General features: G+C 48.5%; 1 protein-coding gene across 2 annotated transcripts in view; it reads right to left on the bottom strand.

Annotated features, from left to right (window-relative positions):
• Window positions 1-23717, bottom strand: part of ABCC4 (ATP binding cassette subfamily C member 4) — a 247992-nt gene extending 224275 nt beyond the window's left edge. For both annotated transcript variants that reach the window (XM_027590484.2, XM_027590486.2), the window contains exon 1: window positions 22015-23717. In XM_027590484.2, coding sequence (XP_027446285.1) covers window positions 22015-22088 — 74 coding nt within the window. In that variant the 5' untranslated portion in view covers window positions 22089-23717. The remainder of the gene's footprint in view (window positions 1-22014) is intronic.
• Window positions 23718-24938: the final 1221 nt, after the last annotated feature.

Genomic DNA, 24938 nt, shown 5'->3' with positions numbered 1-24938 from the left:
AACTCCAGTCTTAAAGGACAGCTCTCAGATGTATGCCGTAACAGCTGCAGACAGATGACATTAGCGTGTGCAATGTGATAGGGGCTGGCTGGCTTCTATCAACAACAGAATCTGCCACCCTGAGTCAGAGGACAGAGCTGTCAACAGTGGGATCTGTGAAGGCGGTCACGGCCACTGCACGGAAGCCTCAGCGGCTGGCCTCGGGGGAGAGGACAAAGTCACGCAGCCTCCACCAGCCACATGGCTCTTGGACAGAAGTCCACGAGGAGGCTGTTTACTCCTGGAGGCCACCGCGGTGATCAACAGAGGATTTGTCTATAAAGCCTCGGCAAATATTTGTATCACCTTATCCCTTGGCATCCTAGCAGTCGGGTGTTTATAAAACCTGCACACAAATATCACTGTGCTTGTCCAAAATTTGCAGGGAGCTGACGAGAACTTGGCAGTAACCCCCAAGAACACTTTGAGACGCTCTGGTTTGCAGTGGGGCTTTCTCGGGTTTGATTTCAAGCTTAGTTAACTTTAGGTTCCTTCTCTATTTACGGAAGAGACAGCGGACCTAAGAGAGGAAGAGCACACGGCTGGCTCTCCCACGAACCTGTAGGAGGGAAACAGGATTCCCTCTGCCCTCGATCACCAGCAGTCAAAAGCCTCGAAAACGGGCGCCTGGGTGGCTCAGTTTGTTAAGCAACTGCCTTCGGCTCGGGTCATGATCCTGGAGTCCTGGGATCGAGTCCCGCATCGGGCTCCCTGCTCAGCGGGGAGTCTGCTTCTCCCTCTGACCCTCTTCCCTCTCGTGCTCTCTATCTCTCATTCTCTCTCTCAAATAAATAAATAAAATCTTAAAAAAAAAAAAAAAAAAAAGCCTCGAAAACAGGCCGCACAGCCAGGAAGCTCCCACCCATTCAAAAGCTCTAAGCGAGCTCTGCCCACTCCGAAAGAGCCATTTGGATCTGAATTGCCAAGAAATCTAGCTTACTGACTACTCAAGAAGTACAGGCTGGTTAACCTCAGGAACACAACTGAGGTAACTTCCTTGGGGGAAAAGCTCTTAGGGTTCAGCTGAGAATGACGTTAGCGGGGCACTTCGGGTATTTGCAGTGAAATGCACGTTCATGCACCCTAGACTGACCTTTCACAGGCAAGGAAAACAGCGCTTCCCAGCCTAGCCTCTCTTGAAATTACCACGGATTTCATAAGCAAACAGCTCTAGAACAGCCCCTCTACTCTGAGTGGTCAAGAAACCCCCCGGGGTCATAGGTGGTTTCTACCTTTTTCTATTTCTTCCAAAGCACCTTGTATAATGAAAAGTGTATGCTGGGCAAACCTAAATGCCTTCTAGGGGCGCCTGGGTGGCTCAGTCGGTCAAGCATCCGCCTTTGGCTTGGATCAAGTCCCGCATCCTGTGTCAGGCTCCCTGCTCAGCGGGGAGTCTGCTTCTCCCTCTCCCTCTGCCCCTCCCCTCTGCTTGTGTGCTCGCTCACTCTCTCAAAATCTAAAAAAAAAAAAAAAAAAACCTAAACACCTGCTACTTAACACAGAAATAACACACATACACCCAATGTGTCACCTCATTTATTTTATGTCTTCAAGGCAGACAAGGAAAACACATATTTAGCCCAAAAAGTTCAGGAAGAAGCATCTACCGCAATCAGTTTTTTCTCTAACTCAAAAGCAATTTATTCGAAACAAGTTCCCTTATTTGGAATCTCCCCAAAACTTCCAAACCTTTTTTCTAAAGTCTCCAAACAGCGCGTGGTGTTATGGTTTTTAGACATTTTCTTTTCCTGGTGATTCTTTCAGCTTTGATGATCCTGGGCCTCCTGCCAGGTAGAAGCAAATTTCAGGGGCAGCCCCACCCTGCCCGGCCCGCATGGCTCAGGTGTGAAGTCCTGAATCACATCCCCCATTATCGCTTCCTTTTGTGCCTGCTCCCTTCCCTCCGGGTCATGACTCTTGAGGCCCACCTATCAGACAAAGTCCTGCCTTCAATTTCCCAGAGATCATCACCGAAAATACAAAAAGTTAAAATCAAAGGCAACACATCCACGGGGCTAGTATTTGGTGCGTGCACATCCTTCTGTTCCAGAGTCAGCCAAGGACCTAAGACTCTGGGTTAGCACCACGGGCCCTCTCGCTCTCTCGATGCCTCTTCCAGATGACTCCAGGATTTTTTTTCTTTCAGATTTTTTATTTGAGAGAGAGAGAAAGAGAGTGATTGCAGGGGGAGGGGCAGAAGGGGGAGGAAGAAGGAGAGAAAGAATCTCAAACAGACTCCACACTGAGTGAAAGTCTGTTCTGGGGCTCTATCTCACGATCCCGAGCCAAAACCAAGAGTGGGACGTTTCACTGACTGAGCCATCCAGGCGCCCCTGGGTTTTCTTAACAAGCCTGCTTCGGCTATTATCTCTGTCCAAGCTCCCTTCTCTGATGGGCCATCAGATTTCTCTCTAGAGCATCATACAACAGAGCAATTAACATTTAAGGCCCCACTGGAACACTCTGACGGAGACTTCAGCCCCTTGCCTGCTAGCCGTACAACCCATTTTTTTTTTTTTTTTTTTGGCAAATGGTATGAGGTGTGGAGGGGAAAGGTAGGTAGATGCACAGCTATGATTTTACTTCAAGTAAACACAATAACAATTAAAGTAGTAGAGCCTAGTTTTTCACTTAATTTTTATCATGTCACCACCCTAGATTCTTAGGAGAAAAGACACAGGGTTAACAAGCACTGATCTGACTTCATATTTCTGGTAATTATCCACGAGTTAATAACAGAGGCTGCTTAAAGTCCACAAACAAAACCTACAAGGTTCTCACAGCCCCGAGGCAGAAGTGAAGGCGTGATCAAAAAACCCCCAGAGCTCCAGCTGGCTCTGAACTTGAAACGGCTCTTCCGCACCAAACCAACCCTTCCTCAGGACCATCCTTCCGACACCTCTCTTCTGGGCAACCATTTGTTCTGAGCTCTCAGCAGGGACTCCAGACCTGGAATATGGAATTTGTCGGCCAAATTCTGAGAAGCAAAAGCAATCGTACCAGAAAATAGAAGACTGGCGTACCATATTTTATACACAATACAGAGAACAGCTGTCCCAAACAATAACACCAATTTAAAATGTAAGAACCTCTCTGCCCATTACTCAGAGTTAAGGGGAGAAAGCTAATTATAAATCATACACTTTTCTCTTTGGACAATACTATGTCAATGGGACAGATTTTCGGAAAATTCCAGCTAAACCAGTTCATTCTTTGAAGCATTAGGTCAATTACAAACATACCAACCCTAGCTGCGTATTCAGAAACAACAAAAACATCCTTTGAAAAGCCTCTGTACGTGTTCTATTAAAGGGCTTATTCAGTAGGAAGTGGAAGAAGGAAAGCTTCATAGGGAATCTCAGGACACGCTAAAATAGCTTTCTTAATAATCTTAGGATCTTCTCCCACTCACTTTGAAAAACGTTTCCTATAACCACAAAAACTCAGAAGTGGAGGGAAAAAGAAAGCAACAACAAACACAAATGGGTTTAGCATAGAATGCAGGGAATCCCATGTAGACATACTCTGCAGATGGGCTGTCACCCCTGGCTCCCATCTCCAGGCCTATACCAACCCCAGCAATCCGGATGCCGTTTCCAGGCAAATCCGATTCCCTCTCGCAAGGCTCTCTGTTCCTCATTCCTTCCATGGAGATCGCCTGAACTTCATCAGAAGGAAGGAGAGATGGAGGGAAGACGGACCACCCCCCTCACACACACCAGTGAGGACCCAACTGTATAACTAAGAGCAGAGGAGTCGCCATCCGCTCTCCCTCCAAAGAGGCCAGAGCCAAATGGCATCTTGCTCCCTCATCCCCATGGAAGCAGCCCTCAAATGCTCTCAAAGCACAGAATGTGTACATGCCTTTATTAAAATTTTTTTTTAAAGATACAACCCACAACTCACTTTTTTTTTTAAGATTTTATTTATTTATCTGATAGAGAGCAAGCAAGCACAAGCAGGGGAGAGGGGCAGAGGGAGAAGCAAACTCCCAGCTGAGCAGGGAGCCCAATGCACGGCTCGATTCCAGGACCCTGGGATCATGACCTTAACTGAAGGCAGAGGCTTAACTGACTGAGCCACCCAGGCATCCCTCACTTTTTTTTTCTTCTTAACCAGGTATCTAAACAACAGGACTGTAGTAAATGGGAATTTTCACATTCACTAATTCAAATGAGGTCTTAACTGCTGGTCCACCATGTGACAAGCACTTTTCTAGATTGTCACCCACAGATGGCATCTTCTATGGAGCCCACAGTCAGGAAGGAAAGCAGGGGACAAACACACTAAGACAGGTCCAGAACAATGACAATGATCAAATAGAAAATGAAACAGAGATGTGGCTGAGGACGGGAGCGGTTACTCTAGCTGGAGTTGAGGCCCTCAGAGGAGGCCAGGTGTGGACCAAAAGCCCGGTCAGCCTGAGAACAGCAACTGAAAAGCCCTAAGGTCCAAAGCACTTACAGAAAAATCCTGAAATACTAAGCATTTGCCTCTAATTGAGCAGAGATAATAAAAGAATGTCCTGTAGAAGGGAGTGAATCAGGGAATCTAGGGAGAGGTAGCTGGGCTTCAGGACTTCTCCCATCCCCCCAGAGTTACTGGCCCAAGGGCACACACTGTTACTTCATCAGCCAGGACAGTTCCAACGGGACTGCCGTTGTGGCGCTTCGAAGCCTCCACCAGCTCAGCAGACCGACCCCAAGTGCTGGGCCCCACACAGTGCCGCTCAGAGGCTTCGGCCCACCCAAAACTCTGGGATCAGGCAATTGGCTAAGCCCGCCAGGCTGCGGTGAAGGCCCGCGTCATCTCGGGGGGAGTTCCAACTTCTCCCCCTTCCCCAGGACTTCCCTGGTTCCCAGACTACTCACCACCGCCCCCTGGCCATGGCCCCCTGTCCAGCTAGCTCTGCCTCGCACGGCGAAGCTAAATGCTGGACTACAATGGCCTTCACTGGCTGGACTCACACACATCCCAGGACACCCCTCCGGCCCCATGAACCGGACAACCCATGAGATACCCCCGTCCATGCTCCCATCGCCCGGTGGGACCCGCCTGGTCTGTGAGGGGTCACCTCCAGGGCCACACGCCCTCCCTGGAGCTTTCACAGCCTGCATTCTTACCGACAAAGCACAGGCCTCAGGTGGTTTTCCCAGGTGGGGATGGATCATAGGTTTTCACTAGCCATTACTCCTGGTCCAAGTGTAGCAAACATTGGCATCACCCTGACCCCATTTCCTGCCCAAGTTCCATGGTGGGCTGAGGGGTATAGTTTATGGAATATGAACTTCAGCTCACATAGAGCGATATTATTTATCATCCAACCTAAGACACTCCTAGGAGTAAAATGAGGTGCTGTTAATAATTACAATGTGAGAAGGGGTGTAAACAGGCCTGTCCTGAGCAAACCAAGAGTTAGAATCACATGGCACAGGGGCGCCTGGGTGGCTCAGTCGTTAAGCGTCTGCCTTCGGCTCAGGTCATGATCCCAGGGTCCTGGGATCGAGCCCCGCATCGGGCTCCCTGCTCTGCGGGAAGCCTGCTTCTCCCTCTCCCACTCCCCCTGCTTGTGTTCCCTCTCTCGCTGTGTCTCTCTCTGTCAAATAAATAAAATCTAAAAAAAAAAAAAAAATCACATGGCACAGATGAAAAGAAAAATTAAAAACGAGACTGGCAACAGCTCTATGACCTCAGGCAATCAAAAAAATTTTTATGACTTTTTTTTAAAGATTTTATTTATTTATTTGACAGAGAGAGACACAGCGAGAGAGGGAACACAAGCAGGGGGAGTGGGAGAGGGAGAAGCAGGCTTCCCGCGGAGCAGGGAGCCCGCTGCGGGACTCCATCCCAGGACCCTGGGACCATGACCTGAGCCGAAGGCAGACGCTTAACGACTGAGGCACCCAGGCGCCCCTGACTTACTTATTTTAGAGCGAGCGAGCACAAGTGGGAGGGGCAGAGGGAGAGGGAGAGAGACTCTCAAGCCGATTCCCCCACTGAGCGAGGAACCCGAGGCGAGGCTCAATCTCATGATCCTTAGATCACGACCTGAATCAAAACCAAGAGTTGGATGCCTAACCCACTGCGCCACCCAGGCACCCCGCAAAAATTTTATTCTTAATCTAATTTTCTTTCAAATCAAGGTAGGATTTCTTTTCCTTTAGTGGGGGTGGGGTAGGAGGAAGCCTACCAAGCCAAACGATTTCCTTCAGAAATAAAAAGATGCAGGCACAACACAGAGAATGGTGGCCTATCAGAAGACACAGATATAGGGGCGCCCGGGTAGCCCGGTGGGTTAAGCAACTGACTTTGATTTCAGCTCAGGTCATGTTCTCAGGATCATGGGATCGAGCCCCACGTCAGGCTCAGCAGGGAGTCTGTTTGGGATTCTCTTTCTCTCCCTCTGCATCCACCCACCCACACCCACACCCTCTCTCTCTCTCTCTCTCTCTAAAATAAATAAATAAATAAATCTTCCCAAAAAAAAATGGGAAGGGGCACCTGGGTGGCTCAGTCAGTTGGGCACCTGCCTTCCGCTCAGGTCATGATCCCAGGGTCCTGGGATCAAGCCCCGAGTCGGGCTCCCCACTCAGCAGGGAGTCTGTTTCTCCCTCTCCCTCTGCCCCTCTACCTGCTTGTGTTCTCTCTCTCTCTCTCAAATAAATATTTTTTAAAAATGGGGAACCCAGATATAAAGAACAGAAACCCTTCTCTCTATAATCTAACCTAAGGCTAAAATCCATCAGGAGCCAGGGGTCACTTCAGAAGTTAAGACTGGGCCTGAACACGGACACCAGATAGCTAAACCTAGGGAAAAGTCCTCTGCAACGCAGTAGGCTTCTGGAGGTGCACCTCTTTAGGGATTTGAGGAGAGGAAAGAACTTCTGCACAAACTAAAACACAATGTAGTTTAATAAGCACCACCTGTTCCAAGAAGCCTTTCCTGGATCACACCAGCTCCTCAGGCATGGTACTCTCCCTCCTCTGGTGACTTCCCACATTTGAAGCTGGCAATCAAACAGCCCCATACCCTCCATTTACTAATGCTTTGGGGGAAAAACATACCCTCTGCACCTCAGTCTCCTAAGAGTCTACAAACATTATCAAGGTTATGGTAGCACCGTACCTCCTGTGATAGGAATTTACAAAATAAGGCAGAAAACTGCTCATGAAAGTCCTGGAGCGATCAGAATGGCTGTGTCCAAGATGAAGGGGGCCACTGCCTGGAGGGAAGGGCGCTGAGAGAGGAAGATGGAGGGGAGGCGGCAAAGCCCACCCAATACTCAACCCCTATCTTCACAAATCCCCAACCCTCATCGCAGACAGATTTTTGTGGAAACCAAGGAACAGGGCTGACTTGCTGGGGGGGGGGGGGGGCAGAGAAGTTTCAAGAGAACATAGCAGGTGGGAGCATGGGGCAGGAGGAAGTGAGCGCAGCACCGACAGGAAGTGTGGAATGGGACCTCCAGCCACCAGCAGCTCCCCAGGAGCCACAGGGAGGAGCTGCGGCCGCCTGGCTTCCTGCCCAGGGACCACCGCCACGGAAGAACACGCTAGCCTCACCCGTGCTTACGTCCCGTTGTCCGTCTGTCCGTACCCCCCCCACACACCCCCCGTCCCCCGGAGCGCAGCACAGTCAGCCCTTCCACACAAAGGGTGCCGCACATCGGTGTTCCCGGTCACCTCTTCCTTGAAATTCCTGCCAGGCGTTCGCTGTGAGAGGAAGGAAAGCGCTAATGGCTTTGAACCTGACCTTCTGTCTGTGTGACCCAGGGCCGGCTTATTTCAACCTGCGTCTGGTTCATGTCAAATTTGCCAGTCGGGGTTCAATCCTGCTGCCACAGCCCTCACCCCCCTCACACACCACCTTCCCCACGGCCTGACCCATGAAGGAGTAGCTATCTACTCACTTTGTTCTGCCCTCAATAGAAAAGCCAATTCCCAGAAATCAAAGGCGATGAATGCCCTTCTCAAAAGTGTGAGTCGGCGGCTCTGTGGGATTCCTTCCTGCTGCACCTCATCCTTCCTGGAAGCCTTTCTTAGAAACTGCGCCTCCCCCTTACAGGAAAGGAATCCCTCCCTCCCGAGGAACTGTGTGGATGAAGCAGCCTTAAGGAATTTCCCTTCAAGACTTCAACTTACTTTCTGAGCGGCACCTAGCAGAGATGACCAAAATCCACGCGACAAAGAGACAGAGACAGAGAGGAGGGAGGAAGGGGATCCTAATTTGACTTACTCAGAGGGACGAATTCTCTTTAAAAGATCTGTTTCAAATATATATATATATATATATATATATATATATCTGTTTCAAGGAAAAAACAGGACTACGTTATATGCAAAAGGGGAAAAGCAAAGAGGATTCTGAGTATGCCTGAGAACAGAGTCCTCTCTTTTTTTCAGCTATTAATACTTGATACACTAAGGACTTGCATGGGGCTTTTCACAAAAGCAAGATAATTTGGTTAAATTTACATGCACATGTAAAAGAGAAAGTTCAGAGCACGAGTCTCAGTTACCTCACCGCCTTAAAGAACATAACCTACATGAGGACGGTCCTTCACCCAAGATGTACAAACCTGGCTCCAGGGAAGGAACACCATCAGGGGTGATCTCATTTCAAGAGCAAGAATGATACTTGAACACCCAGCCTGCCAGTCCAGGGACAGAGCTCATTCTCCTCCTGAGTCAAGTACTCTGAAGGGTTTTTAAGGGCACTGCCTCTGAGTCTGAAAAGTTTGGGGGATTTTTACCTGAATTCGACTCAAAATTTATGAGGCAGCAGGTCAATAGAAGGCTAAGGTCGTGAGGTCAAAGTCCCCAGTGAGTTCAGTGTAATAAAGAAGCAAAGACCACAATACAAAGCAGCTCTGATCAGTGACACAGTGGCACTCCCTCCAACCAAGACCTCCACGGGACACGCAGGGAGCTTCAGGCGGCCAGGGCTACATAGCAAAGTACCACAGACAAGGCGACTTAAATAACAAAAATTGAGCCTCTCCACGGTTCTGCAGGGATGGAGTCCGAGATCAAGGCGTCAGCACCATTAATAGAAAGAAAGTAGGTGCCAGAAGCTGACTTGGGTGGTTTCAGTCACGTCGCTCTGCTGTGGAACTGTTTTCTAGAAGACTTTTGGATAATGTAGCTACCACCACCTTATAATTTCCCAAGTGCTTTCACAGACAATGGCCCCATTCTGAGTATAAATTACACTCACCTTCATTGTTTTTGTTTTTTTTTTAACAAATCTTAATTTCTGTAGCAGTTACTAACCGTTCACTTCTCCATCGGAGATGGGTATTACACACCCCACCACTTCCACATTCCCTCCCTCCTGACTTGCCTTGCTTCACTGCAAGTGGGGAAGAAAAGTAAGTGTATAGCATTTTATTCACTTATACTTAAAACATAAGTTTTAGAATACATTGAGATTGGGGCGCCTGGGTGACTCGGTCGGTCAAGCATCGGCCTTAGGCTCAGGTCATGACCTCAGGTCCTGGGATAGGGCCCCACCTTGGGCTCTCCACTTAGCGGGGAGTGTCTGTCCCTCTCCCTCTGCGGCTCCTCCACCGCTTAGGGGTGTGGGTGTGTGTGTGTGCGCACCTGCACGTGCCCATGCACACACTCTCTCCTCTCAAAATCTTTAAAATAAATAAAAATAAAAAATAAAATGGAGTCAGGAGGCCAGAGGGGGAGCTCTCACACCCCACCATTCACCTGGCGGCTCCAACAAAAAGAAGCCTATACTCGACCTTCGCAGCAGGAGGAAGGAAGATTTTCTCCTGGCTTGACAACACCACCCGGCCCCCCGCCCCGAGAGACATAACTCAGCCGATGAGAAGCAGCTACACTTCTGACTCACAGTTTACTCCAATAAACTTTCTGCTTATAGCAGCCCCCTTTCCTCTATAAAAGAGGGTTCCTGGGGCACCTGGGTGGCTCAGTTGGTTAAGCGGCTGCCTCCGTCTCAGGTCATGATCCCAGCGTCCTGGGATTGAGACCCCCAAGTCAGGCTCCTTGCTGAGCAGGGAGCCTGCTTCTCCCTCTGCCTGCTACTCTCCCTGCTTGTGCTCTCTCGCTTTCTGTCAAATAAATAAAATCTTTAAAAAAAAAAAAAGTTTCTTCTCCTTTGCTCTCCATACTTGCCTAGAGTTTTGCTATAGCTTGGATGTCCCAGATTGCAATTTTTTGCTGTTCCCAAATAAACTCATTCTTGCTGGTAAAATAACTGCCAGTTTTATTTTTAAGGTCAACATTCCATAATGCCCAGCTTCCTCCTGTTCAAGGTAGAGGTGTCTACATTTCCAAATTAGAGAAACTCAGATTAGGAAGACTAAACTAATAATTTACAATCACTAAGTAAACCTCCTAAGTTCAAGATGCTCAGCCGGCACCAAGAAAAAGGTGTAAAAGACACTTGTTCCTGCCCTCAAGGAGCTAACAATTTAGTTTTAAAAGTCACAAAAGAGGGGTGCCTGGGTGGCTCAGTGGGTTAAGCATCTGCCTATGGTTCAGGTCACCATCCAGAGTGCTGGGATCAAGCCCCGCATCAGGCTCCTTGCTCAGCGGGGAGCCTGCTTCTCCCTCTCCCTCTGTGTGCACTCTTGCGTGCATGCTAATAAATAAGTAAATAAATCTTTAAAAGAAAAAAAAAAAGGAAAGACCCCACAAGAGCCAGCCTGTGTTCATTAACAGGAAATCATGCTAATTCCTTTCTTTGCAGGATTTCAGAATGACTGCTTGGTACATAAGGCACCTCTGGACTCTGTAAGACAGATGACACGACCTCCCCCAACACCTGTGGCCAAGTTCATCTGCTACCCGGCATTCATGAGTGGATCAGAGGACAGTTCCAGGACCTGTCCTTTCTGGCATTCAGAAAGAAAACTGCAAACGTTTTCAAAGAACTTTCAACTGACAACAATGGGATGCTGAACTGTGACACCAACAAAATGAACTTAGAGAAAAAAACAGCAGTTTGCGTGGGGATAAACCCCATGGACCATGACGTCAGTTGACCGTGTGTCCAATGTAGCCCAACTGTATACGCTGCTCACCATACCCAAATTTCATCACCAGCCCAGACTTCTTCCTGGAGCCCCCGACACATGACCAATTGCCTACTCTACTTCTCTACTTAAATATGTAGCAGGCATCTCAAACTTAACATGGTGGGGGGGGGGGGGGCGGAAAGAAATAGATCATAAATATTTTAGACTTTGCAGGTCATACAGTCTCTGTAGCAACTACTCAATTGTGCTGTCGTAGCCCACAGACAATATATGAATGAATAAGCATAGCCATGTTCCAATAAAACTTTACAAAAATAGACAGCAGGCTGGATCTGACCTGCAGGTCATAGTTTGCCAACTCCTGCTCTAGAACATGACATGGAACACAGCAAGCACTCAAAAATATTTGTTAAATTGTTAAATTAGTTACTTCAAACACTACCTCTGGCCAGAATAAACCTAGAATAGGTCTAGTTCTAGATGCCACATTAACATAAAGACATTGATAAACCAAAGCATATTCAGTTCAAGCAGATGGAAGAAGGTCTGAAAACCCTGCCATTTAAAGGCAACCTAAGAACTGGAGACAATTCTCTAAAAGATTTAATGGATCCATGACAGTGGTCTTTGAATACCAGAAGGCCATGATGGTGGGGGGGAGCCCACATGCTGTGTGTTGACAAAAAAAAAAAAAAGAGAGAGAGAGACAGATGGGTAGAAACTGTCCAAAAAGAAAACTGGCTCGATACAGCATTCTTCTGGCATTCCAATATGAATATTAGTAAGAGCAGTAAATTTCCCCACTGCACAATGTCTGGAAGGGATTCTTGTATTGAGTATGAACTGAGATCTCTTCCATCCAACCCTGTAATTCCATGACACTGGAGGTAGGGCAGGCAGGAGCTAGCCCAGGGAAAGAGAGCAGACAGAAACCAGCCCCATAAAGAGGCTGGCACAGGGGCGCCTGGGTGGCTCAGTCGTTGGGCGTCTGCCTTTGGCTCAGGTCATGGTCCCAGGGTCCTGGGATCGAGCCCCACATCGGGCTCCCTGCTCCGCGGGAAGCCTGCTTCTCCCTCTCCCGCTCCCCCTGCTTGTGCTCCCTCTCTCGCTGTGTCTTTCTCTGTCAAATAAATAAAATCTTAAAAAAAAAAAAAAAAGAGGCTGGCACAGAAGCGGCCATGGAACCAGGAAATGGAATGAGGAGCTAAGCTCTAGAAGGACTAGGGGTGCTCACGGAGCACAGGACTGGGGAGAAGAGATAAGGATGAAAGTTGGCGAGGATGAAACAGGGGAGTATGAACTTGAATGACCGTATCAACCACCACCAGGTAGTGGGGAGGGGCATCCACGACACCTTATCGCCCTTCTCAGGACATGCTACCCTTTCCACAATTCGGTGTCCTACACATGCCCACCCCCCCTCCAAGAGGACTCCCCACCTTCTTCATGCTCCCCCCACCCTGAAGCCCCTACTGGGGCAGGCGTTAGTCCCATGCCTGCAACAGCGCACACCCGACGTGTTGTGATTCACTCTCACAGCAAACTGCTGGACATGTGGGCCACACTTTCTAGCCCACCTAAGGGTCACAGGCAACCGTGTGACTGACACCTTGCCGATAAAATGGGAGTGTGAAGGTCGTAGGTCACTTTCAAGCCAGGAACACAAAAACCAGCCACAAACAACTTCTTCCCAGCTGAATAAAGAGGACTTAATGGAGAGGACCCAAGGACTGAGCCACGAGATATAAAAAGTCCAGCTACTGAATAAATGTGTGATGTAACTGCCCACCGGCAACAACCCAAAAAGGACTACAAACATGATTTCAAGTGCGTTTTTTTTTTTTTTTTTTAAGATTTTACTTATTTGACAGAGAGAGACACAGCGAGAGAGGGAACACAAGCAGGGGGAGTGGGAGAGGGAGAAGCAGGCTTCCCGCGGAGCAGGGAGCCCGAGGAAGGGCTCCATCCCAGGACCCCGGGATCATGACCTGAGCCGAAGACAGACGCTTAACGACTGAGCCACCCAGGCGCCCCTTCTGTTTTGTTTTTTGACTAAGTCACTAAGATTTGGGGCTTGTTTTGTTCCGTGGCTAACACCAGTTACAGAATTAAGTAGACTAGACTCTGCAAGCTCTTTGAGAACAGGAATGTTTTTATGGAGTTGAATGCAGGAACACAAAAGGCACTCAAATGTTGGCCAAAAGAACTATCTAAACCACAAGGGGGCTGGATCAGTACCCTTGGCCTCCCACTGTGCTCTCAAATAGAAGTGGATTTTAAGGGCTGAGAAAGAGCTCAGAAATGTGGTTCCCAAAATTTAGCATGAGTCACCAGAACCCTGTTAAAAAATTCTGACGCGGGATGCCAACACCTCCCCCCAACCCCCAGATTATGTTTCTATGGGTAAGGAATGAGACTCCGAAATTTACATTCATCCTCTATCTGGGAAATAAACTATGGCAATTTACAAACAAAACTGTTAGTTTACAAATGCTAAGTAACAAGAGGAAGGTGGCATGGCTACCTTTTAATATTTATTCACTGTTTTGGTAAACCAATGTTTGGTTCATTTAATACTCTCAACAACCTTATGAGATGTGTATCATGATTATTCCCATTTTACAGATGAGGAAGCTTGCCTTTGGTCAGGTAAACGGTAGAGTTCAGATTTACACCCAGACACTTTAGTTTGGGGGCGGGGGCGGCGGGAGAATGACCCTTCTCCGCTATACGTCACCTGAATTAGGGCTCAGGGCTGTATAAATGCGCCTCTGGCAATGGTACGGGCATCAGCCTGCTTTCCCGCATCCGCTCACCCAACCCTGTTAACCAACCCAGTAGTTCACAGAGAGGCATCAGTCAGGACCCCAGTTCAGGCTCTGTGGGCCCTGCAAAGACAGGGTAGGTACCAAATCTGCCTCACCTCATCAGAAAAGTCCAGCAGTGAGAGAAATGACGGAAGACGAGACGCAAAAAGCAGGTTCTGAAGGATTCTGAATGCCACCCTTAAGAACTGCTCTTCAAAGCAGTGAGGAGGTAGGAGAGGTTTTTGGCAGGAGGATGGCATGGATTTTAGGGGAAAGACTGGTGGCAGGAAAACCCATTGGGAGGAAGAAGAGCCAAGAGCATAAGCTGAGGCTGGAGCAGAGGAGAGGGACACCTGCTCCAGGAGGACGAGCACCTCTGTGCATTTCCTTCCCTTTGGCTCTCACACACTCACATTCTGGAAATGCTTGCCGAATGAAGGACTCCAAGGGCATGTCTTAGGTTCAATCAATGGGATGTGATGTCCGCAAAACCGGCAGGAACAGACAGGTTCGTGCCTTGAGAACTGGATGGCCAACACACACATGGCAATTTAAGAGACAGCATGATGAAGAAAGGGTAGGAGAACGTGCTTCCGAGGCCAGCATCTGTGAAGAGCATACTCATTCACTAACATAACTTTTAAATGTCTGCTGGAGAGTCAGCAGACTCATTTATTTATTAGGTGAACTAGTGTTTACCTGTCAGAGCAGGGGCCAGGCAGTCAAGAGCCTGAGCACTTTGGCCACTGAATGTGCTGAGGATGTGGGCACGATACCAGCTGAAGACCACCACCCCCCCCCCCCCCCCGAGCTGTGCTGTCCCTGACAATTTGCCCAACCTCTCTGGACCTGCATTTCCTCAGGTGTGAAATAGTATTCACTGTCTTACAGGATTGAGGATTAACTGAGACATTTAAACAGTGGGCAAACAAGTCTGAGCCCATAGGAAGCACTCAGTAGGGGTTAGCGATGATCAGTATCATTATCTCAATGGACCCATCTCTGAGGACTAACCACCTGCATAAGTGCCCAGGAAGAACTTAAGCTGCAGAACCCCAAGTCCCACCAGACCAACCGGAATACCTGCAAAGAGGAAAGGACCCTCATCTGCATTTTTAATGGTATCTCATAAAATACTGCTGAAGGGGCGCCTGGGTGGCTCCGTCGTTAAGCGTCTGCCTTCCGCTCAGGTCATGATCCCAGGGTCCTGGGATCGAGCCCCACATCGGGCTCCTTGCTCCGCAGGAAGCCTGCTTCTCCCTCTCCCGCTCCCGCTCCCCCTGCTTGTGTTCCCTCTCTCAACTATGTATCCCTCTGTCAAATAAATAAAATCTTAAAAAAAAAAAGAAAAGAAAAGAAAATACTGCTGAAATAGGTAAACACGAGTTTGTTTTGTTTTGTTTTAAAGATTTTATTTATTTGAGGGGCACCTGGGTGGCTCAGTTGGTTGAGCGGCTACCTTCGGCTCAGGTCATGATCCTGGGGTCCCGGGATCGAGCCCCACATCGGGCTCCCTACTCAGCGGGGAGTCTGCTTCTCCCTCTGACCCTCCCCCGTCTCATTCTCTCTCTCTCTCTCTCTCTCTCTCTCTCTCTCATTCTCTCTCAAATAAATAAAAAATATTAAAAAAAAAAAAGATTTTGAGAGAGACAGCAAGGGGAGGGGGGAGGGAGAAGCAGACACCCCGCGGAGCAGGGAACCCAAAGAGGGGCTCAATCCCAGGACCCTGAGATCATGACCTGAGGCGAAGGCAAACGCTTAACCAACTGACCCACCCAGGCGCCCGGGTAAACATGAGTTTTAACTTCTAAAAAAATCTAATCTTTCCCTCTTACATTTTTAGTTATCTCACAGTATGTACATAATATAAAGAGATCTTAGAAGGATTAAGCTTAAATGGATCGATCTTTGGGGTCCCTGGCTGGCTCAGTCAGTAGAGCATGTGACTCTTGATCTGGGGAGTTGCCGTTCAAGCCCCACGCTGGGTGTAGAGATTACTTTAAAATATTTAAAAACTAAAAATAGGGTACCTGCTCCCCCTGCTTGTGCACAATTCGTCAGCACAGAAACACAAAAAATATTTGCAGGGGCTTAGAGTTCACACAGAGAAGAAACCCACAGAGACATCCTCATGGTAAGAGACAGGGTTTCCTGGCCCCACTGACAAGTGACAGGCGAGATTTAGGATAAAGGTTCACAGGGTGCATGACATCGCTGGGCTCCACATCCCACAGCCAGCCTGGGAGATACACCGTGGGGGCAGGGGTGGTGTCCCCTAGAGAACTCAGAAAGGCAAATTATCTACTTGACACAGCTGAATGAACACTAGTTAACCCCGCTCACACTGAGCAGATGCAGAACTGTAAGGATACAAACAAACAAAAAAATCAAATAGAGGGGCGCCTGGGTGGCTCAGTCGTTAAGCATCTGCCTTCAGCTGAGGTCATGATCCCAGGGTCCTGGGATCGAGCCCCGTATCGGGCTCTCTGCTCAGCAGGAAGCCTGCTTCTCCCTCTCCCACTCCCCCTGCTTGTGTTCCCTCTCTCGCTGTGTCTCTCTCTGTCAAAATAAATAAAATTTAAAAATTAAATAAAATGAAACATCTCAAATAAATAAATAAAACATCTCCAAAAAATAAACGGTAAAACGAAATCTCTCACTGCACTACTCTCGGTCACTACGTACTGAGGGCCTAATGCAGCCACCCTCTGGAAAGCAGGACAGCACTCAGCATCTGCACTCCCTCCCAACCCCAGCCCCTGACAAGTCTCCAGTCTGACCCCAGTGGCAGTCTCAGCAACAGCATTGGCTTTCCAAAGTGACAGTTCATAGACTGAGCCAGTGTCAGGGGAGTTCATAGACTGAGCCAGTGTCAGTGAGTGAGCATTTAGGCCACTCTCCAGTGGCCTAAATGCATGTGGCCATGCACTTCTCTGGGGACGGGTCCTGAGCTGCTAACTGCGGAGCGAGGGTAGACAGGTAAACGTAGAGCACATCTCCAGGGATGCTGTGCACCAGGGGACAGCACAATCTAGTGCCCAGCTGGATAAGCCTACACCACTTATTTCCAATAACAGGAAAGAGGAAGAATTATTCAATAAACCATGATGAGAAATGAGCTGTTTTGGAAAAAATAGGGCCGATTTTATACCAAATACAAAAGGAAATTCTAGCTATGTATTAGAAAGAAAATGTGGGGCGCCTGGGTGGTTCAGTTGGTTAGGAGGCTGCCTTCGGCTCGGGTCACGATCCTGGAGTCCCGGGATCGAGTCCCACATCAGGCTCCCTGCTCAGCAGGGAGTCTGCTTCTCCCTCGGACCCTCTCCCATCTCATGCTCTCTATCTCATTCTCTCTCTCAAATAAATAAATAAAATCTTTAAAAAAGAAAAAAGGAAGAAAACGCTTATGGAGATTTAGATGATGCTGGAATCTAAAAAGGAAGAATTACAGAAGTAATAGGAAAAACCAGAAAGAGCTCAATGATATATAAATGTAAAACCTCTGATCTAGGGGCACCTGGCTGGCTCAGTCAGTAGTGTGTGTGACTCTTGATCTTGGGGTTGTGAGTCTGAGCCCCCCATTGGATGTAGAGATTAAAAATAATTTTTAAAATATTTTTTAAAAATTCTTTAAGGGGCACCTGGGTGGCTCAGTCTTTAAGCGTCTGCCTTCGGCTCGGGTCATGATCCCGGGGTCCTGGGATTGAGCCCTGCATCGGGCTCCCTGCTCAGCTGGGAGTCTGCTTCTCCCTCTCTCACTCCCCCTGCTTGTTTCCCTCTCTCGCTCTCTCTCTCTCTGTCAAATAAATAAATAAAATCTTTAAAAAAAATTCTTTAAAAAAACAAAACCTCTGGGGCGCCTGGGTGGCTCAGTTGGTTAAGCGACTGCCTTCGGCTCAGGTCATGATCCTGGAGTCCCGGGATCGAGTCCCACATCGGGCTCCCTGCTCGGCAGGGAGTCTGCTTCTCCCCTGACCCTCTTCCCTCTCGTGCTCTCTATCTCTCATTCTCTCTCTCTCAAATAAATAAATAAAATCTTTAAAAAAAAAAACAAAACCTCTGATCTAAATTAAGAGTCAAATGAAAATCTGAAAAAACATAAGCACTATTACAAGTTATTTCAAAAATATAAATGCCTCATAGGAAAAAATCTAATACACAATTCAAAGATACAAAAAAAAGCTCCATCTCTATAAATCAAATTCAAATTAAAACCCTGATATTATTTTTAATCTTTGATTTAGAAAAAAAATTAATTCAGGTACTTCAAGTCGACCATCAAATATGCACACAAACCACTACTGAGGGTCAGTTGGTCCAAAACTGGAGAACAAATTTGCCTTTCACCAGTTATTCCACTTCTGGCAACAGAGAAAAAGGAAAGACGTGCCAAAATATACGGGCATGGATACGCACTGCATCATAATTAGAAATAAACTGTATTCAACAAAAGTGAAGACCAGACAGGGGCGCCTGGGTGGCTCAGTTGTTAAGCGTCTGCCTTCAGCTCAGGTCATCGGGTGCTTCAACTCACCACCCTCGAGCCCCGCATCGGGCTCCCTGCTCAGCGGGGAGCCTGCTTCTCCCTCTCCCACTTCCCCTGCTTGTGTTCCCTCTCACATGCTCTCTCTCTCTCTCTCTCTGTCAATTAAATAAATAAATAAAATCATTTAAAAAAAAGTGAAGACTGGATAAATTACAATTGTTAAATGTCATGTTCTGAAGTTTTAATGCCATGAATAAATGTTAACCACAGAAAATTAAGAAGGAATCCAGATTCAAAACTATTTGGGGTTTCACAACCTTTGCTGTGAAAGAAGAAACACACTACTTGGTTTTGTAGAAAAGATGTGTATGCATATGAGTTTTAGGGGGAAGACTAAGAAACCAAAGTATCAGCAGGTGTACTTGGCTAACGGAAATAAATCATCCATGGGACACCTGTGTGACTAAGTTGTTAAGCGTCTGCCTTTAGCTCAGGTCATGATCCTAGGGTCCTGGGATCGAGCCCTGCATTGGGCTCCTTGCTCAGCAAGGAGTCTGCTTCTCCCTTGCCCTCTGTCCCTGCTTGTGTTCCCTCTCTCGCTGTGTCTCTGTCAAATAAATAAAATCTTAAAAAAAAGAAGAAATCCATATTCCTTTCTTTTTCTGTAGTTTCAAATTCCTTACAAAAATAGAAAAATAAGGGCGCCTGGGTGACTCAGTCGGTTAAGCGTCTGCCTTCGGCTCAGGTCATGATCCCAGGGTCCTGGGATCAGGTCCCGCATCGGGCTCCCTGCTCGGCAGTGAGCCTGCTTCTCCCTCTCCCTCTGCCTCTCTCCCTGCTTGTGTTCTCTCTCTCGCTGTCTCTTGCTCTGTCAAAAATATAAATAAATAAAAATCTTAAAAAAAAAATAGAAAAATATATATTCTTTTCAAAAATCCACAACAGGGGCACCTAGCTGGCTCATTCAGTAAAGCGTGCAACTCTTGATCTCAGGGTGGTGAGTTCAAGCACCATGCTGGGCATGGAGCCTCCTTAAAAAAGAAAACAAAAATCTGCAAAAATTGGTGCTAGATTAGTAAATGTGACCTTTAAAAAAAAAAATCTGCAAAAATTACCAACCACCATTATGTACAACTCCCCCTTAGGCCCAAGGGCCCAAGGTTTCACAACCTTTGCTGTGAAAACACCAAAACCCCACTAAGGCCATTGGTATAGAAGTCCATAAAGCTAGTTACTGGCATCATCTGAATAGATAGCTACCAGTTCACAAGTTTAGAAAGCAGATGCAATTTGAGAAGAAAAGCAAATATCCAATGAGAAGATGAAAACTCGGTTTTTCTCTGCAAGGTGAGCCTTGTCTCCAGGGAGCACTTCCTGGCCGGGCTCATTTCGACTTTCCCACCTGCCCAGAGGGGTACACATGGAAATCACTAAGGCGGCCTCCAACTTTCAAATCCCTAGAAATGCAGAAGATAAATAGATACAGGATGGCAATCATGGTCAACAGCTGACCTCAAAAGACCTGCCCCTTTTTTAAAACTGGAATAACAATGCCAATGGGGGCAGTGGCTTAAAGCAGCAAGCCAGGCTCAACCTTCCATCAGAATAACCTGGAGCACAGGTTTAAACCCCACCCCCACCCCAGAGTTTCTACATAATTTACAGAACTGGTCTGGAATGGGTGCCAGAGAATCTGCATTGCTAACAAGCCCCGGGGAGACCGATGATGTTGAAGGTGTGAGTTCCATGCTTGGAGTACAACTGCCCTAAAGCATGGTAATAGATTTCACGTGCACCATCTCCTCTCCCAACAGCAATAACTTTATGAAAGTCCAGCCTTTCTGGACTTCTGGCCTTCTCTCCCCACGCATTTAAGAACAAGTGTCCTGGGGCGCCTGGGTGGCTCAGTTGGTTAAGCGACCACCTTCGGCTCAGGTCATGATCCTGGAGTCCCAGGATCGAGCCCCGCGTCGGGCTCCCTGCTCAGCGGGGAGTCTGCTTCTCCCTCTGACCCTCCCCCCTCTCATGCTCTCTATCTCATTCTCTCTCTCAAATAAATAAATAAAATCTTTAAAAAAAAAAAAAAAAACAAGTGTCCCAACAGGAGCAACTCAGTCCAGCAGCTGCAAACACAGGCTCAGGAGCCAGATTGCCTCATTGGGGATCCTGCTCTACCGTGACACACGGCTGTGTGATCAAGTGTAAAACAGAGAAGAGTTCCTTCCCCGGCAGCAGGGAAGCTGGAAACGGTGCCTACCAAAGTCATCAATCAAGAGTCCTCACCTGCCCATTTTCATGCACACACCTTGTGAAACATCCATAAATAGAAAGTGCTTCCAGAGTTCCTTGCCCTGCCTGAAGTTACGGAGATGTTTGCCTACTTCATTATTATTTATGATAACCACACCCAAATTCCTTCTTGTACCCATACACTTCTTTCCTTGAGAAGGGCCCAAGGGCCAAGAGATGTCCCCACACACACTGAATACACCACAATCAAAACAAGCCTAAGAGCACTACTCTCCCCTAGGGATCTCCTAGGCTTTCCCATAAAAAAGGTTAAATATCAGAATGTGGGAACTTTGATTAAAGCCTTAGGGTTAGTTTAGGGTCAAGAAACAAAAGATCTAATCATCAACCAAGGGTAATTAAAGCCCACAGGTTCAGGGTCCCAGCTACGAGCTTCACCTCTCTGAGGTGTTTTTCACCTGTGTCTTCTCCCAGCTCAGGGACCCTCCAGTGATTTTAGGGCCATAGGACTCCGGAACAGGACCACCCGCATTAAGACCATGGATCACTTCTCTAAAAGCTAGAGATCCGGAGACGACCCCATAGGCTTCAAGGATCCCAACTCCAGAGCGGTCCTCAAAGGTGGAAACGGGAACAATTGCAAAAGGGAAAGCGGCTGTGCAAAAACATACTCCAGCTGTGGTTATGTGCGTCCCAGACAAAAGCAAAACGTGTTCAAGAACAGTGTTCCCATTCATCAAATAAAAACCATAGTGAAATGAAATCTGCCACAACTAGATACCAGGACACACCGTGTGAGACGCACGCGGACAAAGGGAGAGAGCGAGACATGGTCACAAACACAGGGAGCCCGGTGGAGTTTGCAACTCAGAGTCACATAAGGACTATCGGAAGAGGTGGGGCCGCTGGGGGGGAAAGGGGGGCGGATGGCAATGGTCCAGGGCACTAATTAGACAAGGAAGCTGTTCAGAAGCTGCTTGCTTAGGAAGAAAAAGGTGCAGCTTTAGTTTATGAGAAGGGTGAATCCTTGCGCGGTACTGAGGGGGTCCGCTAAGGGTGGAAGGGCGGGGCGGGGGGGGTCCTGCCGGTTCTCCCTCACGGCAGTTCTCCCCCTCCTCACCCCCTGCTCGGGCTCCAGGGGCTGCAGCTCCGGCGGATGCTGCCTGCTCCGGCTCCTCCCCCCCTCCTCCTCCCAGACACTGGAGGCTGGCGGGGCCGCGAACGCCAAGGCAGGGAGCGCCCCCGAGCCCCCGCCCCCAGGTCCCCGGCCCCGCTCCCGCCGGGCCCGCGCGGCAGGGCGCCGGCGGGGACCACGCGGCTAGCGTGGGGTGGCCCCACCCGCGGCGAGAAGCCTCAGGGTGCCGGCGACCAGCGCTCCCACGCCACAACCCTCTACCCTCCAGCCCCAACGGGCGCTCACCAGAAGAAGACGCGCGAGCAGAGGTTCGCGTTCTGCAGCGGGTTGGGTTTCACCTCCGCGTACACTGGCAGCATCTTGCCGCCGGGGTCGCTCCGCTCCGGGAGGCGCGGGCAGCGATGCTGGAGCTCCGGCGTCCGCGCCGGTCCTCTGGGCGGGAGCCCAAGAGCCACCCGCTTCCGGGAGCGGAGCGCCGGCGGCCCGCCCCGTTCCCCCGTTCCCACCCCGCCCACGGGCCGCGCTGCTGCGGCCGCTGCCGCCGCCGGGAGCCGGGAGCCGGCAGCGACGCGCCGCTTGCGAGGCGGCGGGACGGGAGTGGCGGAGACCACGCTGCGGGTCCGGGCTGCAGGTGCTAGGCGAGGCCGCCGGCGGCGTTCGATGTAGGCGGGTAGGCAGAGCTCGCGGCGCACAAGGCCCGGCGCGGAGGCGCCCACGTGCCCTCACCTGGCTGCAAACTTGGCAGAAGTTCGCGCTCGGTGCCAGGGCACCCAGCAGAAGGTGCGGAGGCGAGGTCCCGACTCTGCCCACCCAGCAGCTCGGAAACGCCCCCTGGGCTGTGGCTTTCAGAACACGTGGGAGAGCAGCCGGACCACTTTAGCCTTCTGGGCTTACTGCCCTCATCAGGACCAAACAAGGGTGCTGTGGGAGGTTCTCCAACGTGAGAGCCAAACATTTGACCTCGGGCAAGAGCAGGATTGAGCACAGATTATCTTTGCAGAGCTGCGAGACCTAAAGAAAGGTAACAGAGGACTGAAAGAACTCTGATTTGGGAAGAGGAATGCCCGCCGTCACTGGGGGCAGGCTTTTTGCAGCTCACATGTTGCATTGCACGGAGCAGCTCCAGTCAGCTTTCTACTGCCCTCTGAGACTGGTAAAGGCGGGTATGGAAAGAAAAGAGCGGGCCTTACGATTTCTTTCATCGTGCCCTCAGAGCCTAGCAGAATGAAAGTGGCCAACAGAACATAAGTTACAGAGCACCGGTCATGTGCACTGCTGGGGATCTTACTTCTAACTCTAACAAGGCCAGAGCCAAGAAGGTGTTGTTATCCCTATTTTTCAGATGAGAAAGATAAGGCTGAAGGACAGAACTCTTACATCGTCTTAGAGTCAGTAAATGATGAGACCCGACTGGGACTCAGTCAGAGTCCAGCATGGTCTGTCCCACTGGTGATGGTCAGTGTGCGTGAAACGTGCCTGGGTGGATGAATGAATGATTGCAGGACTTAATGAACAAAATCTCGGACTCCCACTCAGAAGTCTTCAGTTGTGCGGTTATCTTACCAGTGCTCAGCAGCTTCTCTTCCCTTCAACGCTAAATGAAGAAAAAAATAAGTACTTAGAGCAAGATCCCTTAAAAAAAAAAAATTATTCGGTGAATTCTAGCCCCAAGGTGGGGCTCACACTCACCACAAGAGATCAAGAGTTGCATGCTCTACATACTGAGCTAGCCAGGTGCCCCAAGATCATTTTATTTTTTGATAATTTCCCATTTTCTGTGGTTAAGATGGTGTTATTGATAACGGCTCTTTGGTTACCTGAGGGGAGTTGGGGGGGAGGAGTGAAATAGATGAAAGGAATTAAGAGTCCACTTACCATGATGAGCACTGAGTAATGTATATAATTGTTGAATCATTATATTGTACACCTGAAACTAATATAACACCATGTGGGGTGTCTGGGTGACTCAGTCAGTTAAGATCTGCCTACTCTCACGTAATGATCCCAGAGTCCTGGGATCGAGTCCTACCTCAGGCTCCTTGCTCAGTCGGGAGTCGGCTTCTCCCACTCCCTGCTCGTGCGTGTGCGCTCTCTCTATATATACCTCTAAAATAAATAGAATCTTTAAAAAAAGAAAAAAGACACCAGATATTCCAAGGGCACATGTTTCCAACTATTTAAAAAATAAGTCTTTCGGGACGCCTGGGTGACTCAGTCTTTAAGCATCTGCCTTTGGCTCAGGTCATGACCCCAGGGTCCTGGGATCGAGCCCCACCTCCCAGCTCCGCGAGAAGCCTGCTTCTCCCTCTCCCACTCCCCCTGCTTGTGTTCCCTCTCTCGCTGTGCCTCTCTCTGTCAAATAAATAAATAAAATCTTTTTAAAAAATGTCTTTCAATTTCAGTTATGCGAGATGAGTAAGTGCTGGAAAACTCGTACAGAGCAATGTGACTATCGTTGGCAATAAATACTATGTTGTATACTTGAAATTTGCTAAGAGAATAAATCTTGGGTGTTCTCAAAAAAAAAGGAAAATAGTTAAGATATGAAGTGATGGATATGTTGATTGGCTTGGTTGGAAATATTTCATACTGTTGATGCCTAACGAGTCATCAGGTTGCACACCTTAAATATATACAGTTTTTGATTGTCAACTGTACCTCAGTAAAGCACGGGGGGAAATGGCTTTTAAAGAAAGCCTTACTGTATCCAAACACTTTTTTATAAGTCAAACGTGTAAGAATGGCAAAATGTTGGTAATTTTTAATTGATAGGTGATGGGGGTTTATTATACTATTTCCTCGATATTTCATGTATGTTTGAGAATTTCTAGAACAAAAAGGAAGCCTATTAGGTCTGAATATTATAAGAAAACTATGATTATTCAGTTACTGCCTTTCTGTGTTAGCTCTTTCTTGGATAATGCAATCTATAAATCTAAATAATCAGCCCTCCCTTTATTACAGCTCTCTTTGAAACTCCCTGAATTTTCCAGCCCTGTAAATGCTCAGCTACCGGGTCTAGTCAAAGATGAAGACCCTGGGGCACCTGGGTCTTACTGTCAGTTAAGCCTCGGGTTCTTGCTTTCAGCTCAGGCCCTGATACCACGGTTGTGAGATGGAGCCCCAAAGCGAGCTCCACACTCAGTGTGAAGTTGGCTTGAGATTCTCTCTCCTGCTCCTCCCCCTCTTTCTCTCTCTCTCTAAAATAA

Source organism: Zalophus californianus, chromosome 3 (genome assembly GCF_009762305.2).
Source record: "Zalophus californianus isolate mZalCal1 chromosome 3, mZalCal1.pri.v2, whole genome shotgun sequence".
Lineage (NCBI taxonomy): Eukaryota > Metazoa > Chordata > Mammalia > Carnivora > Otariidae > Zalophus > Zalophus californianus.
Note: the sequence above shows the minus strand (reverse complement) of the source record. Positions and strands in the feature narration are given on the sequence as shown.